Raw genomic sequence first — 22,160 nt, forward strand, 5'->3', positions numbered from 1 at the left:
TACTAATTTTAAATTTCTGTTCTCATTAATTATTGAAGCATTTGTTTTATTTTGAGTACATTAGACACTAAGGGGACAGACTAGAGAAGAATGAGTTAAGACTGCAAATTCTTTCAGGATGTTAGAGAAGTCACAGCTAGGTAAACCCATTTAGAAAATGTAAGTAAGAAAAATAATAGAAGCTAAACTCTACATGACAGTTAAGAGTATGTGTGGAACCAGGGACCTTATTATACCCAGGGCGACATTTCTAATTCAGTGATGCCAGGCTTGTTCTGTTGGTTCAGTGCCTGAAAATTAAGGTGCTTTTTGTGGCGCCAAATGAAATTTTAATGTATTTATTTTCATTGTGAATCAGGAATCATTTTACCAGTAGAAAATATGACTGTTATGTAAGCCATATAGTAGTCGCAGCCATGAGTATGTGAGTCTGTGACAAAACAAGCTGAGGAAAGAAGCACGGTTAGCGATGTTCATTTTTCTTTGTTAATATCCATTTGTCTTGTTACTTGCTTGTGCTTGTTGGCATATGTGTGAGAACAGGCACCCAAAGCGTAGAAACTATATGGGGAAAAACAGAACATTTAGAAAATTTCCCATTAATTTTTTCTGCAGAGGGAGGAAAGTTATTTATTATCTGCTTTTCAGGGATGTTATTGGGGGCCGCTATTCTGATATATGCATACCACTTCTGAATATCTGATGTACAAATTGTGTGACTTTTTTCAGAATGTGGCTTTTATGCTTTTTTTCTCGGATAAAGCTGTTACTTAGCTAAGGGAGTATTTTCAGTCTGTTTCTTTTCAGTTGTCATGATATATTTGGATATGTTTACTGTGAATTTGGTGCTGAGGAGACTTTGAAACTGCCTTATAGAAGTGATCTCTGTAGCTTGACTGGGCTCTACTGCAAGATAAAACAACTTGGGGAACTGCCTTGAGGATGATTTGCAGCATGGGATGGGAAGAAGAGGGGATGAACTTGAACAACTAGAAATTCAGAAACTCACACCACCTGCAGATCACAAGATCTGTTCATTATCTTTCTCAGCCTTGGCTACATATCCTAGGCCCTTCACTTTAGTATCCATGGCAATGGGATTTTTTTTTTTTTTGTCTTCCTAATCAGAACATTTATGAAGTAAAATGTTGATTCTCTGTTGCTTGTATGGATTCACTGGAGCGATAGAAATCTTTTGGGGGTTGGAGAAAAGAAAGCAGGAACAAGCATTCTGGTTTTATGTTTTCTCTGCCTGTGCAGAAATTCAACTATCAGGTCACCTCACTTCTGAGCAGAGTAAATTACAATCTTGGCCATTAATTTGTATGTAAATACCACTGTTGTAGGAAAACAACACAACGCTTGAGTCCTATCAAGAAATTCCCTTGTAGGAGGCATACAAATTAGTAGGGCTTAAGAGTCAGGTAAGTTGATGGTTTTTGCATTTGCTCTTATCCAGGTGATCCCTGTCGCAGTGCTCAAGCAGCTTAGAGTAATGGTCAAAGCCAAGTGTCCGGAAAACAATTGTAGTTGAGAGAGTCCAAATAGTGGGGAAGGACGGCCCCATGAGTACAGATGCAGTTCTTTTCAGAAGACTACCCCCAGTGAAGGCTTTGTGTACTCCCCACAGGCAGACCTAATCACCCTGACCCTCAGTGCTTTCATGATGCCTCTTTGCTTCTCTTGGATGAGTTTGGCCTGATAGGGGAGAGAAATAAGCTTTAAAGTGGCTCAAATAGCCCTGGATATCGGACTGTTCACTTAGGTGATTAACTAGAAGTTCAGATTTCTGTCCAGAGATGCCAGGAATGTTTGGGGCTGACTTGGCAAACGCTTGCTCACGGGGGTCAGTATGGTTGGCTGGGTGTGGCAGCAGGGGAGTCCAGGCTGTGTCAGCCTTGTCTGTCTTCAGGGCTGTTCAGGTTTAACTTTAATTAGCAGCTGTTGGGAAAAGGATCTAATAACTAGAGACAAAGGAGTCAGACAATAGCTAAATTGTGGGGTACATTTCAAGGCATTTCTAGGAACTCAGAATATAAATCAGGAAGCCAGAACTTCCCAGGTGGACACAGTGGGGATCAGTGACTCTCCTTTTGGTGAGGACTCTGGTCCTCAGACTCTTTCCTTGGGCTAGAGCAGGAGGATGAGTTCTAGGCCTCATTGGGTTTGAGCTTCCTCGTCTGCAAAGAAATGGCTCAAGGCTGGCAATAGTTGTCAATCAGGGAGGAATGGGACTTCAGTGCCTTGCAGTGAGGGAGAGGGGAGGCTGCCATGGGGACCAGCTTTACTTCAATACACTTTCTAAAAGCTTTATTGAGGTACAGTTGGAATATAATAAATATGTATAAAATGCACATATATAAAGTGTACAGTTTAGTGAGTGTGACATATTATACTTGTGAAACCATCATCACAAGCAAGAAAACAAACATCTGCATGACTCCAAAAGTTTCCTTATGCTCCTTGGTAATCTATCCTCTCTAACTCCACTACAGGCAACTACTGATCTATTTTCTGTAACAATATATTATTTAAAATTTTCTAGACTGCTATATAAATGCAATTTTATAATGTGTACACTTTTTTTGACTATTTTTTGCCCCCACTCAGCTGAATGCTTTTGAGATTCATCCATGTTTTGGAGATATAAATAGTCCAATCCTCTTGATTGCTGACTAGTATTCCGTTGTATTGATATACCATGATTTGTTTATCCATGTACCTGTTGCTATAATTTTGGGTTGCTTCCAGATTTTAGCTGTTACAAACACAAGCCACTTTGAATATTTGTGTAAAAGTCTTTGTGGGTTTTTTTCCCCCTTGGGAAAATTTGCAGGAGTGGAGTGGCTGGTTTAGATGTTAGCTTAAATTTTTAAGAAACTACCAAAGTAGTTTTACCATTTTACATTCCTACCAGGACTATATAAGAGCTCTATATGCCTTACTTCCTTGCAGTCAGTTTTTTAAATGTTGCTGGTGTCTCATTTTGTATTTGTATCTCGTTTGTATTACTCTGATGATTACTGATATTGAGCATCTTTTCATTTGCTTATAAGCTATTTGTACATATTAGCTTGTGAAGCGTCTGCTTGAAATTTTTTCCTGGGTTGTTTGTACTGAGTTGTATTATTGTCAAGTTGCAAAATGTCTTTCCATTTTCTGGATACAAGTCCTTTATCCGACATATATGTGTAAATACTCTACCTCAGTCTGCATCTTTCCTTTTCATTTCTTAATGTCTTTCAAAGAGGGAAAGTTTTAAATTTTGATGTCTAATTTAGCAGCTTTCTTTCTTTTATGGTTCATGCTCTTATATATCTTAAGGTTGCAAAGATTTTGTCTATATTTTTTCCCTAGGAGTTTTATAAAGTTTTACAATTTGATCTATGATTAATTTTTACACCCATACATAGTTTGAGATAAGGGTTGAAAATCCATATTAATAACCATTTTGCTCAAGCTTACTTTTTTGAGAAAACTTTCATTTCCTCATTGAGTTGCTTTGGCACCTTTGTGAAAAAAAAATTGACCATATTTCTGTGGTGCTATTTCTGGACTCTTAATTCTGTTCTATTGATTTATTAGTTTATCTTTTTGCCAATTGTCCTGATTAGTCTTAAAAGTTTAAGTCTTAAAAGCAGGTAGGTTGGTACTTCCACTTTGTTTTTCTAAAAATTATTTTGAATATTCTTAGGCCTTTATGTTTCCTTATACATTTAGAGTCTGCTTGTCGAATTCTGCAAAATATCTGCTTGGATATTGATTTGGATTGCATTAAATCAATAGATTAATTTGGGGAAATTGCCATCTTAACAATACTGAGTCTATTTTTCTCTCAGAAATATTTTATTGCTTTTAGTGTGGTAGTTTTGAATGCCTCTTGTTAAATTTATTCTTAAGAATTAATGTATTTTCAGGCTATCGGGGACAGAATTTTAAAATTTAAAATTTTCAATTTGTGGTCGGAATATGGAAGTATAATTGACTTTTTATATAATGACTTTGCTAAATTCATTAAGTTGTCCCATCATAGATGTTAGCTGTAGAGTTTTAGTAGAGGCCCATTTTTTTTCTTCAGATTTTTGACTATCCCTAGCATGCTGAGATTTTTTTGTTTTATTTTTATCAGAAATTGATGTTAGATATTCTCAAGTTTTTGTGTGCTTTTTGAGATGGTTGTTTTTTGTAATTGTGTTAATTTGGTTAATCATATCAATTGACTTTAGTAATTTAAAGCAACTTTGCATTTCTAGGATGAACCTTATGTGACTATATTGTGTAATCCTTTTGATACATTGTAGGACTCTATTTGTTAATATTTTGCTAAGGATTTTTTTGTAACTGATATATGGGGTATGGGTATATAATTTTCTATACTTGTGATGTCTTTGTCAGGTGTTTTTATTAAGATTATACTGGCCTCATAAAATGGGTTGAGAAATGTTCTCTCTTCCTCTACTTTCTGTAAGAATTGTATAGATATTGGTATTATTTGACATTTATAGAACTCTGTTCCCCAAAACTGTAGAATGTTCTTTCTTTTCAAGTCCACATGATCACAATGGACTGTATGTTGTATATAAAATACAAATTTATATGCTTACTGATTTTTTCTTAATTACCCTATCAACTGCTGAGAAGGAGGTGTTAAAATCTCCAGCTTTATCTTGAATTTGTCTGTTTCTCCTTTAAGTTCTGTTATTCCATCATGTATTTTGAAGCCCTGCCAATAGGTTCATACATGCTTACAATTTGTGTGTCTTAATGAATTGATCACTTTATAAAATATCCTTCACCTCTGGTAAAACTCTTGCCTTATATTAATATAACTGCCTCAGCTTCTTTATGCTTCTAGTTTGCATAACTTATCTTTTTAATTCCCTTTTAACCTGTGTGTTTTTATTTAAAATATCTCTTATAGTCATCATATAGTTGAGCCTTCCTTTTTCATTCAGTTTGACAATCTCTACTTTCATATGGGATGTTTATTTCATTTGCATTTAATTTATGGACATTATTGAGCTTAAGGATGACATTTTGCTGTTTGTTTTCTATCTATTGCATCTAATTTTTATATTCTGTTGCTCTTACTACTTTCTTTTCGTATGAATCACCTGGCTTTTTTTTTGTATTCAATTTTAATTTCTCTACTAAATTTTTAATTATTCCTGTTTGTATTTTTTTTCATGACTGCTCTGGGAATTACGTTACATCCTTCATTTATCACAGTCCACTTTGAGTTAGTGTTGTACCACTTCACATTTACTCTTTGCTTTAAACCACAGCATTATACCACTTTGCAACAGCAAAAATCACTTACTTCCCCTCTCCTTTGTGTTATTGTTATCTCATTTTACTTATCCACATTTTATCAACCCCTCAGTGAAGTAATAGTATATGTAACTTTCTTTAGTATATATAACTTTCTTCAGTTATAAAGGTGAAAGAAGAAAATATCAAATGTTTTTTGTTTACCCACATATTTGCCATTGATATTACTGCTTTTCATTTCTCCCCTTAGATCTGTGATTCAGTTTGCTGCCAGTTCCCTTTCATGTGAAGAACTTCCTCTAACATTTCTTGACATGCAGGACTGATTAATTCTCTCTTGATTTATATAAAAATGTGTTTATTTTACATCCCTTTTTGAAGATAATTTCTCTGGATATAGAATTCAGTGTTGACAGTTTTTTCTTTTAGCATTTAAACATGTCATGCCATTGTGTTCTGGCTTTCAGTGTCTCTAAGAGACGACAGTTTTCTTTGTATTATTTTCCTGTATGCAGTGCATTTTTCATTCTCTTCTTTCAAATATTTTGTTTTATCTTTAATTTTCAGCTGGTTGACTATGATGCACCTAGCTGTAGAACTTTTGAACTAGATACTGAAATGTTTGAGTATATTGTTTTTCACCAAATTTGGGAGATTCTCAACCATTATTTTTCAAATATTTTTCCACGTTTTGTGTTGTTTTGTCCTTCTTAGGCTCCAGTTACATATATTTTAGACAACTTGATATACTGTCCTTTTTCACCTAGGTTTTGTTTATTTTCTTTCCAAATTTTTATGTTCTTCAGATTGATTACTTTTTTATTTCAGCTCTTTCAAAGTTCATTGCCATCTCCAATCTGCTAAAAAAAAAAAAATACATTGAATGCTTTTATTTCAAAGGTTTTCTTTTCACTTCTGAGTTTATTTAGTTTTTTAAAATATTGTTTTCATTTCTCTGCTGATTACCCTTACTTGTATTCATTATATCACTTTTTTCCTTTGATTCTTTGAACATATTTATAACAGATACTTAGATTTTAACTTCTGCATCCCACATGAGTCATCTTGGGGCTAGGTTCAGTTCAGTTTTTTTTTTTCCTTGATGATTCACATTTTCCTTGTTTCTTTGTATGTCTAGTAACTTCTGATTGTGCATTGGACATTATGGGTGAAATGCTGTAAAGATATTGGATTCTTTCATCTTCCTGTGAAGAGTAATGCTTTTTGTTTCATCCCAGAGTGAAATTACTGGTTGATTCCTTTGAGTATATTGGTTTTATAGTTTGTTATGTTGGACTTTTTTCACTTTTACTTTTAGTCCTATTTCTAATGTTGGCCCTTTTAGAGTTTTAATGGAAAACCTGGGATGTTTATCAAGCCCCTCTCGCTTGGCCAGATTCAAACTCCTAACTCAGTTTCTGCAGAGGTAGGCTGCAGCCAAAATGTCTAATCAAAATTTTAGCCCTCCAGCTGTTACTTTTTCTGGGTTTCTTTGATTCTCCCCCATGTATTCACAGTTCAGGTTTCAGCCGAGTGTTTGAGCCAAGCTCATATGCAGATTTTGGGGCTCCCTCCCTGTAGTTCCCTCCTTTCTGGGGGTTTCCTTCTCTATTTCCAGCTGCTCTGGTTGGCCTGAATTCTGCCCTCTGACACCTCAAGTCAATAAGGCTTGTGATTTCTGCCTGAGTCCCTGATGCCCTGTGCTTCATAGATTTCGGAGTACTTTTAGCAGAAAAGTAGTTTAACCACATATCTCACCCAGTTAAATTTTCTTCTTTAAAAAGTTAGATTCCCTCCAGTTTCTGCCTGCTCTTGCTCACTCTCTATGCCTTCAAATAGTTGGTTTAAAATTTTTCATGAATTTATAATTGTTATTAGTAGGTTTAAATCACTTACTTTGGTATTACCGTAACCAGAATCCTCACTCCATATTGTAATTTACTTTTCCGTAGTATAGTGATCCTTATGTTACTTATTTTAGTAGAAGATTTTCTGTTTGACTAACTCATACTTAACTATTACAAGTGCTGTCTCTTTGTTCATACATGAAATTGAGTTGTCAAAACATCTCATACAAGGTGTAGGGTGACAAAACTAGTGTACACAAGAGAACCAGGTTGTAATCCTCCCTCTGCCCCTAACTAGCTACTTGACTATAGGCGCGTGACTTAAGTCGTCTCAGCCTTAGTTGCTGTTCTGTGGAATGAGGGAGTTGGGTTGCATCAATGCTTTTTTGAACTTTGAAAAAATATCAGGACTCTTTTTTCCCAACAGAATCTTATAAAAATATAAACAGTATTAAAGCAAAATAACCCTGACTGTACAGAGTGTATAGCCCAACCTGTTCAGTGAAACCGCCCACATCTCCACTTTTACAGTAGGTGCATTGAAGCTCCTTTGTGGATACCAGACCTCCACAGAGCATAGTGTAAAAAAAAAAAAAAAAAATCAAGGCTGATTATTTATAAAAATCTTCCTAGCCTGTCTAGGTCCAAGAATGGCTGGATTGTGCATCTAAAAATGTGGCCTTTTTTTTTTAGGATCTGAAAGGGACAGTTGTCACCTTTGACCTCCCTTCTGCTTTTTCACTTTAATCAACTTCCTATTCTTATTTCTGTCCTCATCCAGACACCATGGATAGACATTTGCTGTGGGTATTTGAGAAATCTGGTGTATTAGGGATTCCTGCAGTTGTAGCTAAAAGTAGCACCCAGGTACTGCACCACCGAGCACGACCCACCCCCATTTGTCTCCACTTCCCATCTATAAGATCTGAGCAGTACTTCCCTCCACGTAATTGCTCCTGTGTGAGTGGGAAGGAATTAATAAGCTTGGAGATGCACCGATCATTTATAAATTCTTTCTCCATCTGTAAGATACCAGTAGACAGACTTAAGAAATCCTCTCTTTGCATCACCAGTTGGTAGTTTTGTGGCCTTAAAAGAAACAACAAAATGAGCAGGTGTGGAGCATTGCCTACATCCAGACAGCACTGCTCATTCGTCCAGAGCGCGCCACCCCAAGCTTGGAAAAAGCACAGTGAGGGAAGGAGGGTGATACAGCCCACGTCATCAGCGTAGTTTTCTCCTCTCCCAGCCCTTGTTTCTTTCACCCTCCCCCTACACCAGCTCTGATGATGCCTTTTCAGGTCAGACCCTGCAAGAACAGGTGCATTTTTCCCTTTGTGTGTAAATGCAAGGCTTCCCGGAAGGGTTTCCACACAGAGCACTGCCCCGATGGGGCATAATAATAATAAGAATAGTTAACATTTTTTAGCATATCATATGCCAGACATATGCTAAGTGCCTGTAGATGGTTTATCTTATTTAGTCCTCTCAACAAATTGAAGAAGTAAGGGATATCAAAATAAGGACACTGAAGTTCAGAAAGATTAAGGAACTTGCTTAGGGCTCAAACCAGCAAATGGAAGATCCCAGAATCAAACTGAGGCAGCTTGACTCCAGACTCTGCACTCTTATGGACCCTTGCCTTGACTGATGTTACACCTGACAGGCAGTTTCTGTGTTCCTGGAGCCCCCTCTTCCTGTCTCTTAATTGTGGAAGATGAAGATGGCATTTCCTCTCCTCCTCCTTCCTAAAAAAAATAAATAAATAAAAATTTCACTGAAAATCAGAGGGAGGGACATTCTGATTGTGCTCCCATAGAGACTTGATACTGGTGGGTGAACAGAGAGCCCCCTCTGTCCGTCAGAGCCATGAACTTGCTGCCAGTGCGAGAAGCCCACAGGCGTGCCTCAGCACCGTGCGAACAGAGGGTGGAGCTGGGCGGCCTTGCGTCTGAAAGTAGAGTCTGACTTCTCTTCTGTGGTAGCTGCTGACATGCTGTCTGAGCCCTCCTTGCATCCTGGGATTGAGGGAAATGTATCCACGTCCATCTGCACAACTTTTCCTCTGTCGTTGAAGTGAGCAAATTGGGTAAAGAGGTGAAGATTTGCACACAAAGCCCCTCTGTGCTCTTTCCCGGGTACTCAGCTTGAAAGGGGTTTGAACTTGGTATTTATATGTGGTTTCAGAAGGTACTATTTTGTCTCTGAAATAAGTGCCACAACTTAGCTGAGACTTTGTGATTTTCAAAGGCTTAAGTTGCATGAAATCCAGATCATCTGTTTAGTTGTTGACACAGACTCATTCTAAGGCAAGTAGCCTCTCGGATCTCTCAAAAAGAGTCAAAATCTGAATTTGAGAAAACAACCCATTGGTGAGAGAACTTGGAAAATGAGGTGGCAAAACCATCGGCCTGGAAGCCTGGAGACCTGTGTTTGGTCCTGGCTTGGTATAACCATGGGCAAATCACTTTGCCTGCTTGGGCTTTGGTTTCTCTTTGTGAAAATGAGGGGATAGATAGATGCTCATGAAGACCCTTTCTATCCCAGCCTATGTGATTTGGTCTTCCCAGTGATCAAAGACAGTTGTGTAGATTTTGATTAGGGTTTTTTTTTTTTCCCTGAAGCAGCAGATGGTAGAGGGAGCATCACGTGGTCACTAATAACACTCAGTCTGGAACAAGACCACCTAGCTTTGAGTCTTGGTTCCACTGTTTGTTACCTGTATGACTGTGGCAAATTACCTCACGGTGCCTCTGTTTTCCCACCCACAGAACGGGCATAACGAAGCACCGATTTCATGGGGTTGCTGTGAGGAGTAAATAAGTTGGCATATGCAGAGTTGTCTGGCGGTGTCTGGCGCACAGTAAGTGCTGTGTGTGGGGTTGCTTTCATTACTGTGACGGCACCACTGTTGACGCCTGTTGCTACCCAGCGGTTTTTAGGGGGGATGATAGGTTTCCTTTTGAGACAGAGAATTCCCTGAGACCCTTGGGGAGTGAGGCTTAGAATAGCATGTGCAGCTGTATTTATAATCCCACGAGGAGCAATGGGCCAGTTACACTGCAGCCTGGGCGCATCCCCTCCCGCGTGGTCTCTTCGTCCCGTTGCTATTCTGTTTTCACAAAGGAAGCAGCCTCCTGGCAGTTTCAGGGTGGAGGTGGCAGAGCCCCCTCTTACCTTACTCTGAAAAGTCAGCTCGATGCGGCTCTGGTGTCCTGATGCAGTGATGTCAGATGATATGCACAGAGACTGAGAACATAGGTTCTATATTCAAGTCCCAGTTTTGTTACTTTGCTCAATGTACTGCCTAGGGCAAGTTGCTTAACTTTTGTGCTCTGTTTCCCATTTCCATGATGGAAATGATAACAATCCTACTTCATGGTGTTGCTGTGATGATTCAATGAGATAATACATGCAAAGTCCTAGGACCGTGCCTGGCCTAGAGTACATGTTTAGTAAATGGGAAACATTATAATTGCTGTTACAGTTATGATATCGAGTGAGGAGAATCTGTGTTTTGTATATGACCACTGACTGGCAAAAAAAAAAATCAGGACAGGTAAACTAATGAATTCTAATTATTGATTTTATGCATGAGGAGATACCCATGGAGTGACTCACTTAATTTGAAACTGATGACTTATGACTATTTAAATTTTAAAAAACTGGCCTAGTAATACAAGTGGAATGGAATCTCAGAGTTGGAAAAAGTGCCAGAGGCTATCTAACCCAGCCACCTCTGCGGTGCATCTGTCCCCCTGACCACCTCCCAGGTGCTTAGCTGGTCCTATACTCTAAAGGTGGAGGGAGTTTAATTTTGGTCCTGTTGGTCTCTGGATCTCCTCTGTGTGTGATGGTCCATCTCACCCCAGAGTGCTGTGCCCAGTCCACTGAGACATGGGGAGACTGTCCCTTGTAATGATGTTCTGTTTGGTCAGTAGTAGAGTCGCTTCTGACACTTAGCTTTTCCGACCCTACCATGATGCTGGCCACAGCCAGCACCAGAACTGAGTGACCTGAAAATGATGCACTCTTATGTTCTTGGGCCAGCTGCTCCCTAATAGAAACACTGAATGTTGTTGCCTGTCTAGAAAGTTTGGAGTCAGAGAATTTAAATCTAGAAAAGACCTGGGAAATTATCCAGACATCAGAAATGGTCCACAGATGAAGAAACAGGGTCAGAGAGGTTAAGGAACTTGGCCACATAGACTCAGTTTGCTGATGTGAGTATACACAATAAGAGTTCCTTCTCCTGCCTCTCCCCAGTTCTCTAGCATAGCGATTAGAACCATGAAGAAGAGCAGGCCAGGCACAGGGACCCATGTGTGAGTGTGAGGGGTGGCGCTCAGGCTGGGGAGAAAACCCTGGGTGTTCACCAATTTGTTCAATGTTTCACAAGTGTTTATTCAGTACTTACTATGTAGCAGGCATTGTTATACATAATGTAGAGACATCAGTTAACAAAACAGGTGATGTCTTTATTTCCATGGAAGTTATGGGGGAGAAGAAAGAAGGAGAGTACAGTGAACAGGACTGCTTAAAGTAGGACCATCCAGGAAGTGTGTGACAGTCAAGCCAAGACCTGAGAGGTGAGAGCAGCCAGCCAGGTGTAAATACGTGGGGGAGGGAGGGTTTCAGGCCGAAGGACCAATGCATGCGCGGGCAGGGATGACCAGGGCCAGCTGAAGAAACTGAAAGAGGGCCAGCCAGTGTGCTGGGGGCAGGATGTGGCAGGGAAGTGGTACGAATAATGCAGAGGGTGTTTGGGTGGGTTACTGATGCTGAGAAAGGCATTTCTGATATAAACTAGTTATTTATTTATTTATTTTTTAAACACACATACAATGTGGTATCTCTTTTCAAAACTAGGAAGCATTTGGAAGATCTCAGTTGCTAATTTCTCTGCAGTGGGGTCTGTGGTGGGGCTGGGCTCTGTGTGTTTTACTAACTGACATGAGGCAGAGAACACCTTCTCCGTCATCACTGACCGGAGCTGCAACCTAACAAGTCAGTGGCTGCCCAGCTCAACAAGGGGGCTCATTATGCTGGTTGGTGGGGGGGTGGTCCCAGCGGCTTCTCCTGGGTTCTAGCTGTGTATTTCTAATGACCCTCATGAGCTTTCTTTTCCTGTCTCATTCCTTTGGACTCAAGTTTATGTTTCAAAAGTGCTTTATTTTATTTATTTTTTGAGATATATATATATATAATTGAAGTATAGTCAGTTTACAGTGTTGTGTCAGTTTCTGGTGTACAGCATACTTTTTAGTCATACGTGAACATACACATACTCGTTTTCATGTTCTTTTCACCATGTTACTGCATGATACTGAATATAGTTCCCTCTGCTATACAGTAGAAACTGGTTGTTTATCTATTTTATATATATTATTTAGTATCTGCAAATCTCAAACTCCCAATTTATCCCTTCCCACCCCCTTCAAAAGTGCTTTAAATTCTTTCTACCTAGCTTCGGCCTCCTTTGATCCAGACTAATTGCCCACGTGCTCCTATTTCTCCAGATTATCTCTGTCTGTTTTCTTGTGGGCCCCATAGGAGACTCACGACTCTTGTTTGCTTCCAGTTAACAGCTTTGGAGATGATGAGGAGCTGTCCACATCTTCTGACAGCGATGAGGAGGTGATCAAACAGTTTGAAATTTCTGTGTCCCGGTCCCAGAGTTTCTGCTCAGGAGCATCTGAGAAAGGAAAGCAGACAAGATTGGAGCAGAAACGAAAACCCAGCCACTGGCTCTCTACCCACAAAGAGGACCACGTGAAAGTGTCCACCTGTGAAGGTACTCTTTGCATCAAACCCTTCCTTTATCTAGACCAGGGATGGCTGATGGTAGGAATGTTTTGGAGTCACTGCACTTGCATCTGAGTCTAGAGATGAAAAAAAAAAAAGAAAGAAAAGAAAAAAGAGAGAGAGAGACAGGATCCAGAGGCTGGGACAGGGCAAAAAGGCGACTTCAAACCTCCCTGGGAGCCTCATGCAGAGGGAACAGATCAGGAGTGCCAAAGTCTTGAGCCTGATTGGTGAGACCCCTTCCTCCATTGTAGGCTGCTGCTTTGTACATTTGAACACTGATGACTAGAATGGTATTTATCAAGCTTTATAAAATCTTGCTCCCTTCTGACAAGTGCCAAAATTTTACATACCTGGTCTGCTGACATTGTGCCTTTGCTCCCATTTGGAAACCTAGATTCGATTTTCCACAGATCTATGTAACCTCAGGAGATTTTTGACACCTTTCTTTTAATATTTTGCATTATTAAAACAATAGGTATACTTCATCTCCCAAATAAAAATATGACTCATAATAGTATTGAATCACCTTTTACAAACAACACATGCCCTGCACACTCTCCCTCATTCCCTGTAGTTTCCGGACCCTGCCCGCGTGAGAATTCCTGGGCAAGAGCAGGTCTCATGCCGTCCTCCATCCTTGTACTAAGTTTCCGCTTCACAAAGAGGGAGGAAGACACTCGGAGGTAGGGTCAGCACAGCTTGTGACGACAGGTCGGTCTTGTTAAGAGTCCTTCTCCCTCCCCACTGTGTGCACAAAAGAACCTGGAAAAAGAACAGTACAATATATCTTCGTGTTTTCCCCAGTGAAGGTCAGGCATCTCTCTGACTCCTTTCTGCCCAGAACTCTGAATAGGCACAGCACATTGGAACAGGGAAGGGTCTGTGAAGTGTATTTGGTAAAAAGCCAGAGAAAATGTCATGCTGCCCACTCTAGTGACCTGGTCTAAATGACCTGGGTTCTCTAATCTTTTCCTGCTTTCCTTTGCATCCATGGTCAGTCCAGTAATGGGAGCATGGTTGATCTTCCTTATTTTTCAACACTGAGCAGTGAAAGACAAACAGGAGAGCTCAGAATGGTAGAGGGTAGCAAAGGAATGCCTGATTTGATGATGTGGATGAGACAAGCAGAGAAAGAACAAAGGTGGATAATTAGTGAAAAGAACCCTATTTTTCCGCAGGACTATAATCCTTTACCACCCATCTTGTGCTTCTACTTACTGAGATGGGCCAACATAGCATTTTTGCTCTTCCTTTTTTTAACCAAATAACAAAGAGATAAACGCCTGATGCAGATGTAACCAAAGTGTAGTTTCAGTAGCTAATGACCCTCAGCATCTCCTCACCCCCACTCCTGCCTTCCTCTCTCTGCTGTTACCTCCCAGCAAATGGTAGCTAATGAAGGTTAATAGCAGTTGATCCCCTATAAGTAGCTTGTTTAATTCTAAAGCTAATGGCCCCATTTCCCAGAAGCCCAAGTGTCTAGTTTCTGATTCATATGGACGGTCAGTGTTCTGATACTTCTGACAAATGCTCTAACCCTTAGCCTTGCTGGAATTAGCAACGACTTTTGTCATAACCAGTGTGATTCTGAATTTTTTTTGACAGATGGAGATAGGAAGGGTCAACTTCTCTCCACTGGAGGGAAGGAAAAATCCACTACATGGAATGAATTAACCTATAGATGTTGAAGAAAATCAGGATATTCATAGGAATGATTAATGGCATGCTAAATTTTAAGTTATCAAATGCCATGGAAATGTTAATATAAATTTATTGTATGATTTTTTTTCAGTGTCATTTCTTTTCGTTCATCTTTAGATCAGTGTATTTGTTTCAGCAGTAAAGATAATGAAAAGATTAAGCACGGACCCCAGAGAGGATTTTTTATTTTTGCCTAGTCTCTATTTAGCTCTTTTTTACCCTTAAACATGATTTTCTAAGATCAGATTTAATTGTAGACAATTCTTCCACTAAAAAATGCATCCAAAATGTTGGACCAGTGAAATTCAAGTTCCCAGTCCAAGTAAAACTATGTTCATATTCCAGGCAAGTTCTCTCATGTCACGTATCAGATTTAGTGTTGTGCATTAATTGTCCCTGTATTCCTGATAATGCCAGAGGGTTTAGACTGAGTGACTCTGGATTCAGAGGCTGCCCATCAGGTCTTTAGGGATGAAAAGTGGGCTGCAGAATAATAGTCTTCTTATTGGGGCTTTTTGTCTGTTTGTTTTTGAGCAAAGCCTTATTTTCGCTGGTGGAATATTTAGTTTTTCAGGTGTTTAAAAAAAAAAAAAGCTAGTCATGTTCTTCCTGGTATCATTTAAAACGGGTCAATTATCCCCAGAGTTTGTGCTCAGTTTTGTTTGGGATGGTGCGTCAATTAAGATTTCCTAGGTGTCAAGGGGATTTCAGGGTGACAGATAGACATTGTTTTCTATTCTCTTTTTTTATTTATTCTAATTTAGTCAGTTTACAATGTTGTGTCAATTTCTGGTGTACAGCATAATGTTTCAGTCATCCATATACATATATATATGTTCCTTTTCATATTCTTTTTCATTATAGGTTACTACAAGATATTGAATATAGTTCCCTGTGCTATACAGTATAAACTTGTTGTTTATCTGTTTTATATACAGTAGTTAGTACCTGCAAATCCAAACTCCAACTTAGCCCTTTCCTCTCCCTTTCCCCCACTGGTAACCATAAGTTTGTTTTCTATGTCTGTTTCTATTTTGTAAATAAGTTCATTTGTGTCTTTTTAAATTTTATTTTACTTTTTTTTTTTTTAGATTTCACATACAAGTGGTATCATACGATGTTTTTCTTTCTCTTTTTTGGCTTACTTCACTTAGAATAATGATCTCCAGGTCCATCCATGTTGTTGCAAATGACATTATTTTATTTTTTATGGCTGAGTAGTGTTCCAATATATAAATATACCACAACTTGATACTTATATATTTCAAGAGATTTATTGCAAAGAACTGGCTTATGTGGTTGTTGGGGCTGAGCAGACAACTGGAATACCCAGCTCTTAAATCCATCGGCCTGACCATTGGAAGGGATAGGCTGAAACTCTCAGGTATGCACTGAAGCTGCTGTCCATAGATGAAATTTCTTCTCCCCCAGAGATGCTTCAGTTCTCTTGAGGCCTTCCAATGGACTGATTATGTGGGATAATTCCCTTTACTGAATGTCCACTGCTTAAGGGCTTTCATTATACCTATAGAAATGCCTTCACAGCAGCACCTAAATTAGTGTTTGATTGAATAATTGAGGCCTGTAGCAAAGTTGACACAGAAAACTGACCATCACAGATAGTAAGCGGAGGTATTTGTGTGTGGGTGGTGGAGGGAGAGGTTTGGGTGTAGTAAAGAACGTCATTAGATGATACAGTTACACTCCATCAAAGTGGGATATGGACTAAAAAAATTCCAGAACTGCCCTGCTAAAATAAATATGGTTGATGTGACATAATTATGACCTATAATTTCTAAGAAGCCAGGGTACACTTCTCGACAACAGGCAATTACTTCTCCGTGTGTATTTAAGGTGACATGATCTTCTGTAATTTAAGGCACAGGCAGACTGCTTTATGTAACGGTGAGTCACCTTTCCTCCCCTCCCCCTCCTTGTTCCTTGACTTGTACCCAGATCTGCCTTTCTAATTCATTCCTTGCTTGCCTGTCAAGGAAAATGGTTTGTTACGTTAATATAGTTCGTATGTTTTTCAATTATGAATAGCTTTTCAAGGCTTTAATGTAGCCTTTGAAAATTCCCTTATTACTGATCTAAGTATTATCACCATAGGAGTTGAAGTCATGAGACAATTTTATGGGGGTAATTTCTTGGCAAAGTTAGATTTTGTGCTGCGATCCTGCTGGCTGCTACACACGTTGATGGATGACCTGCTGTTTAATAGGACATTTCGTGTTCATGTATGTGAGGAGTGGATGTGCTAATTAGAGCCTGGGAAGAAAATTCTGCTCTACATCGTAGGGTTTTGCATATGGAATATCCCTTGTTCTGTCATTTTCTGTGGCCTTTTTTTAGTGTGTTTGCCAAATAACAAAGTATGAATGTAAAGATTTTCATGGCGTCCTTTGAGAGAGTTTCCAAGAGCCCTGAAGTGGATTATTAAGAATAACAAGGCAGATGGGGAACTGCTCAGTGGCTTACTATGGTTTTGCAAAATCCCAAACCAGGAGTCTGCAGTTGTTCCCTGAAAACCATCTTCTCGAAGATGTTTTTATATGGCCTGCATTGGGTGATTATATATTTTTAAGTTTGTGTGTTTATTATATATAGGTGGGTCATGTATTGTGTGGCAAACCACTGTCACCATCACTCCATATTGCTGCACACCTGGCTGTTTCAAATATTTATCTGTGTAGCCCTGAAAGTTATTTGAGATTTAGTGAAACCCCCTGATGGATAAAGATTCTGCAGTATATGGATGTGGATTAGGGCCTTCAGGGACCTTACGTTCTAACTCAGATTTTAAGGCCAATGGTGGGAAATAAGTGCTGAATTTATGGTACATACTTTGCCATCCTCACTCATCTTTTCTATATCTCTAATTTTCTATCATTTTGGGATGAGGGCTACTGGAGAAGAGTGGAGGCCCAAGAGATGAGACATCCTTGGCTACTTTCTGGGTCTGGGAGGCAAGTTAGGGTGCAAACTGTTGCTTAGGAAGACACTGTCAGTTTTTCCTTACTATCTGAGGGTTAATCACCAGACATTGATGAAGAGGAAGGGGATAAATGGAGTCGGGGAGTACAGAGAGAGAGAAAATAGAATGGCACTAAGGTCTGAGAGAAACACAGAGTCCGAAGGAGTCAAGGAAGATTCAGGAGTTGTCGAGGCTTTGGATGGTCAGGAAGGAAAGGACAGGAGGGAAGACGTGAGGACCACAGTGAACAAAAATACACAACTAGCATTTTTCATGAGGCTGTGGGACCACAGGTGACAAGGAGTTGGGAGGTAATAGTGAATGGGGCTTGCTGGGTTGGATGAGGCCAGACAGGTAGGCAAGGCTAGTGTTTATGGAACGTGTGGCGGTTGCCAGGCAGATGTTATTTCATGTGTCCACAAGGACTCTCTGATGACTTCTATCATCATTTTATAGATAAGGAGACAAAGGTTAAGGCAGTTCAAATGTTCAGGTTCTTAATGCAGAGCTAGTATTTAAACCCAGATCATCTGAATCCAAGTCCAGTGTTCTTTCCATGGATCAAGTAGAGAACTTTTTACCTGAGAGAACTACTGAAGCCTTTTGAGCAGGTGAAATATGGTGAACGTGGGAAAGAGAAGGAAGAATGGTAAAGCCAGGAGAACGCATGACCTCTGTAGCCAGTTACCATTCTTGCTATTTTTTTAGATCCATCCCAAAAGTCTTGTGTCCATTGACTCCAACCACACGCTCATGTGTTTATTTTGTCCTTCTAACATAAATACACATCCTTTATACTCATATCATTAGAAAGTATTAAACTTTCTTGAACCCTACATGATGAACTAATGGGTTTTTACGGTTTATGTTTATCGACCATACAGGTGAGGTGAAGTTATATTTCTGCAGGTGTTATTTGGTAAGTTTTGTTTCTGAGGACTTGATTGGTATAGTTGTTAATTTCTCCAGAGGAAAAGATGTGACATAATCAGGCATTTGAAAGAGTCTCCTTATTGCAAATCTAGGTTTGGATGGAGGCAGCCAACTGAATTATTCTGAGAATCTGTCTTATGTTGAAGATGTTCCCATCTCTGCCCACTCACAGTCCCCCTGTGAGGTGGGGGACACCAGGCACCATGGTTCACCTTCCCAAGAGATCAGTGTGGTCCGTAGCCTCAGTCAGCAGTCCACAGAGGGCAGCTTGGAGACGGAGACAGCTTGTAATAACCGAGGATTTGAAGATTCCTGTGCCACTGACAGCTCCTCCGTGTGGAGTCCAGAGGCAAGTTGTTTGTTTTCCATGCTTTCCTTGCTTGAGTGTTGTGTGCTCTCTGGTTAGTCGCTCTCCTCTTCCTCCCCTTCCCCCTTCTCATTCTCGCAAGAAAAAAAATTTCTCCAAAAAGGAAGCATTGCTTTGGAAAACAAATACCTAAAGAGTCTTTAATGAAAATACATTTTTGTTCAGATGACCAAGGCCTAGCCCCTGTGTATACCAATCAAGGAATCATAAATAAACTTCTATCAAAATGGAAAAATAAAAGGAAGAAAGGTGGTAGAATGAACCCTGCAACCATTAGGCTTCTTTTTTTTTTTACATCAAGGAGTTTTTAGTTCTTTAGAGAGACTGGTTTATTTCCTTCATGGTTTCAATTAAGTGGAATCTATTTTTATTTACACCAAATCTTGAGCTGTGATTTGTTAAATATGAGAATTATTTGAAGATGAAAATACAATGGCCCTCCCAATGAAATTATACAAGATATTATGCTGAAGATCTTGTGGTATGAGTGTGCTTGTCAGCTCTGAATTGAATTAAACGTCTAGGAGATGGCATGGGTCTATAATGACCCTCTGGCCATTGACTTTGCTTTTTGGATAAATCCTGATAAAAGATGAGTCTTCTAAATCTCCTTTTCAATTGAGAAACTTAGTCCAGAATGTGCTAACCATCCAGAAGTATGACTGGAGGTAATGATGATAGAAGCTATCATTTTAGGGGCATTTCCTCTGTGCCAGGAGCCGTGATAAGGATTTTACACACGTTGTTTTTATCTTACAGGTGCTTATGGGCTTATGGTTGTTCTTTATTAGCTAGATCCCTCTTATTATGATTCTGTGACATTAAGAGATATTAAATAATGGTATCTAATGTCTACTTTGACATTAACTTTGATGAAATAAGTCATATAAGTATGTAAAACTTAAATTTGTGCATATAGAGGAAGGAGAAGGGTGAATGGATTTTGTTAGCATCAGTCTAACTGAGAAAATATACAAGATGAATCTCTTACTAGGACCTGGACTGTCATACACACACCGCATGCTCATCGAGGAAAAGAGAAAAAAAAACACATAGAAAGTTGTGTTGCAGAGCCTGACTGCTAAGGGATCAGTGCATGTAGAGAGAGTGTAAGGAGGTGGCCCAGGTACACGTGTGCCTTTGTGTTGTGTTACTGCTGAGGACCAGGTACGGCAACTCAGATATGTGGTTTGTGGCTGGATAAAAGCAACCCTTCACGCAGAGACACCTAAAGCTATCAACCTTAGATGTTTTGTTAAAAAAAATTCTGCTGCTCTGCTGGTTTGCTGCCAAGAGTCCTATCAAATCCCACACAATAACACTGAACGTTTAAAAATCCAATGCTTTTTGGCTCTCTCACTGCAGAAACAAAACAGAACTGTTTACCTACCTATTGACAGTCTGTCCCCTTGATAACTGTACCATCAGGCTTGGAGTTGCTTTCTGCAGGTAACCTCCCATCTGCCTGCCTCATGGCGCTTTAATAGAAGACTTGGTGTTGAGGGCACTAAATGTTCTCAGCCTCCAGAAATACCCAGACATCTCTGTGTGCTCCATTCAACCTCCTGTCTATTTTGAGACAAAAACTGTAATTTGGTGCTCCTACAGTAGAACCTCAAATGTGCCTCGGAGGCAGTTCCTGTAAATGCCTGCTTTGCAGGCTTACCTTGCCTTTTGAGAATTGATTTATTTGCCTTTTAGCCGTATTAAGAAGCCTGTCTTCCCCTCCGTATCTGTCATCGGGAACGTATAGTGGGTCTGTTTACTTTGGGCCATGCTGATGACATCAACACTATCTTACTAAAACAGAAAGGCTTTCCGCTTGATCCAGAGATCTTTAAATCTTCATGGGTTTTGACAATGTGGTGCAAATATTCCCACCTTAAAAAAAAAACAAAAAAAAAACCCGGAATGCAAGAGCTAAAGGAATCATTTCTTTTGCCTCAGAGGGAAGCTGGTCCTGCAGGGTGACTACCTGTTAGGCTGCCAGTTTTTCAGACACTGCTGTTCTCTGCTGGAAAAGGCCATCGACTTCTTCCTGCAGACCCAAGGCTTGGGAGGAAGGCAGTGGGAGGAAGGCAGTGGGAGGGTGGCCGGTGGTTTTGAGCACCCAGGGAGGCGGCTGTCCCACTTTTCATCTCTCCTTTCCGCTGATTAACTGATTGGCCTTGAGAAGTTAATTAAAATCTGCCAAATGGGGATAAAAATGAAGAGCTTTTTACCTTGTAGGAAGGTCAGATGGATTAGCGGCATTAACAGTACCCGCAGGAGGAACGCCTTTAGTTGCCTGGTGATAGGTAAAGTGTGTTGGAATAATTAATTGCTCTGAAAATACCTACCTTCACATATCTTGGTCTCCAATCAACCCAGAAAGAGGCCACAAAGCCCAGTTTTCATGGACCCCTTAGATCGTCCCCATCCAGAGCCTGGCCGTTGCCTAGAGCTGTGTCTGGCTAAGGGTTCTGAGGACCGTTGTTTTAGAGCCTTCCCCAGGACTTCACCACAGACCTGCAGATGGAGAGAGCATCTATCTGAATAGAGAGCCTGACAGACAAGTGGAGAGATGTTTGTTAACTAGGGTATTTTTACCTTGGCATCGAAGTAGATGACAAAACTAGAACTGTTAGATAATATTAACAGCAGGAGCTTGAAAGGATGTAAAATTCAAAGTAGTGTGTGTTTCCAACTCTCACCTCCCATCTTATTCCCTCTTCATCTCACACACTTACTATGTGTGTCAGTAGCTCGGTGAGGGGTTTGTGGGAGAAGGAGGTAGACATGATGGTTCCATATAAGGTTTGGGACTTTGAACATTAATACTGGCAAATCCTGGGTAGTTCTGGGTGGGCATATGACGTTGGGGCAAAGGAGTGAGTTACTTAGCCTTTCTAAGCCTTAGTTCCTTTCCCCATAAAATGAAAATAGTGAAATATCCGACTCATTAGGTTCATATGAATATTTTAAGAGGTGGTGTTTCGTAGCTTGATTTCCCCAAAGCTGAGCCTGCTTTGTTAGGACCTGCAGTCCCAGGGAACAAGACTGAAGGTCAAGGGGAGTGAGGCAGGGAAGGAAAGGCCTCCAGGGGGCCACCGCTCTCTGTGACTCCTGGCTTGAGCTTGTGGAGCCGTGCCCTAAGAAGCTGTGCAAGCTAACCTCAGGACATCTGTCCAAGGGGAGAAAAGTCTACTACGTGGGGCGTTAAGCCCCCCCCCCGCCACACACACACTCTGGAGTTTATATACATGAGTGCAAAGCA

The 22,160-nt window shown here is 40.1% G+C and overlaps 1 protein-coding gene across 3 annotated transcripts in view; it reads left to right on the forward strand.

The window, feature by feature from the left end:
* Positions 1-22,160, forward strand: part of SYT16 (synaptotagmin 16) — a 212,661-nt gene that overhangs the window by 162,754 nt on the left and 27,747 nt on the right. For all 3 annotated transcript variants that reach the window (XM_064486011.1, XM_064486010.1, XM_010976672.3), the window contains 2 exons: positions 12,700-12,912; positions 18,630-18,886. In XM_064486011.1, the coding sequence (XP_064342081.1) occupies positions 12,700-12,912; positions 18,630-18,886 (470 nt within the window). The remainder of the gene's footprint in view (positions 1-12,699; positions 12,913-18,629; positions 18,887-22,160) is intronic.

This window comes from Camelus dromedarius, chromosome 5, assembly GCF_036321535.1.
Source record: "Camelus dromedarius isolate mCamDro1 chromosome 5, mCamDro1.pat, whole genome shotgun sequence".
NCBI lineage: Eukaryota > Metazoa > Chordata > Mammalia > Artiodactyla > Camelidae > Camelus > Camelus dromedarius.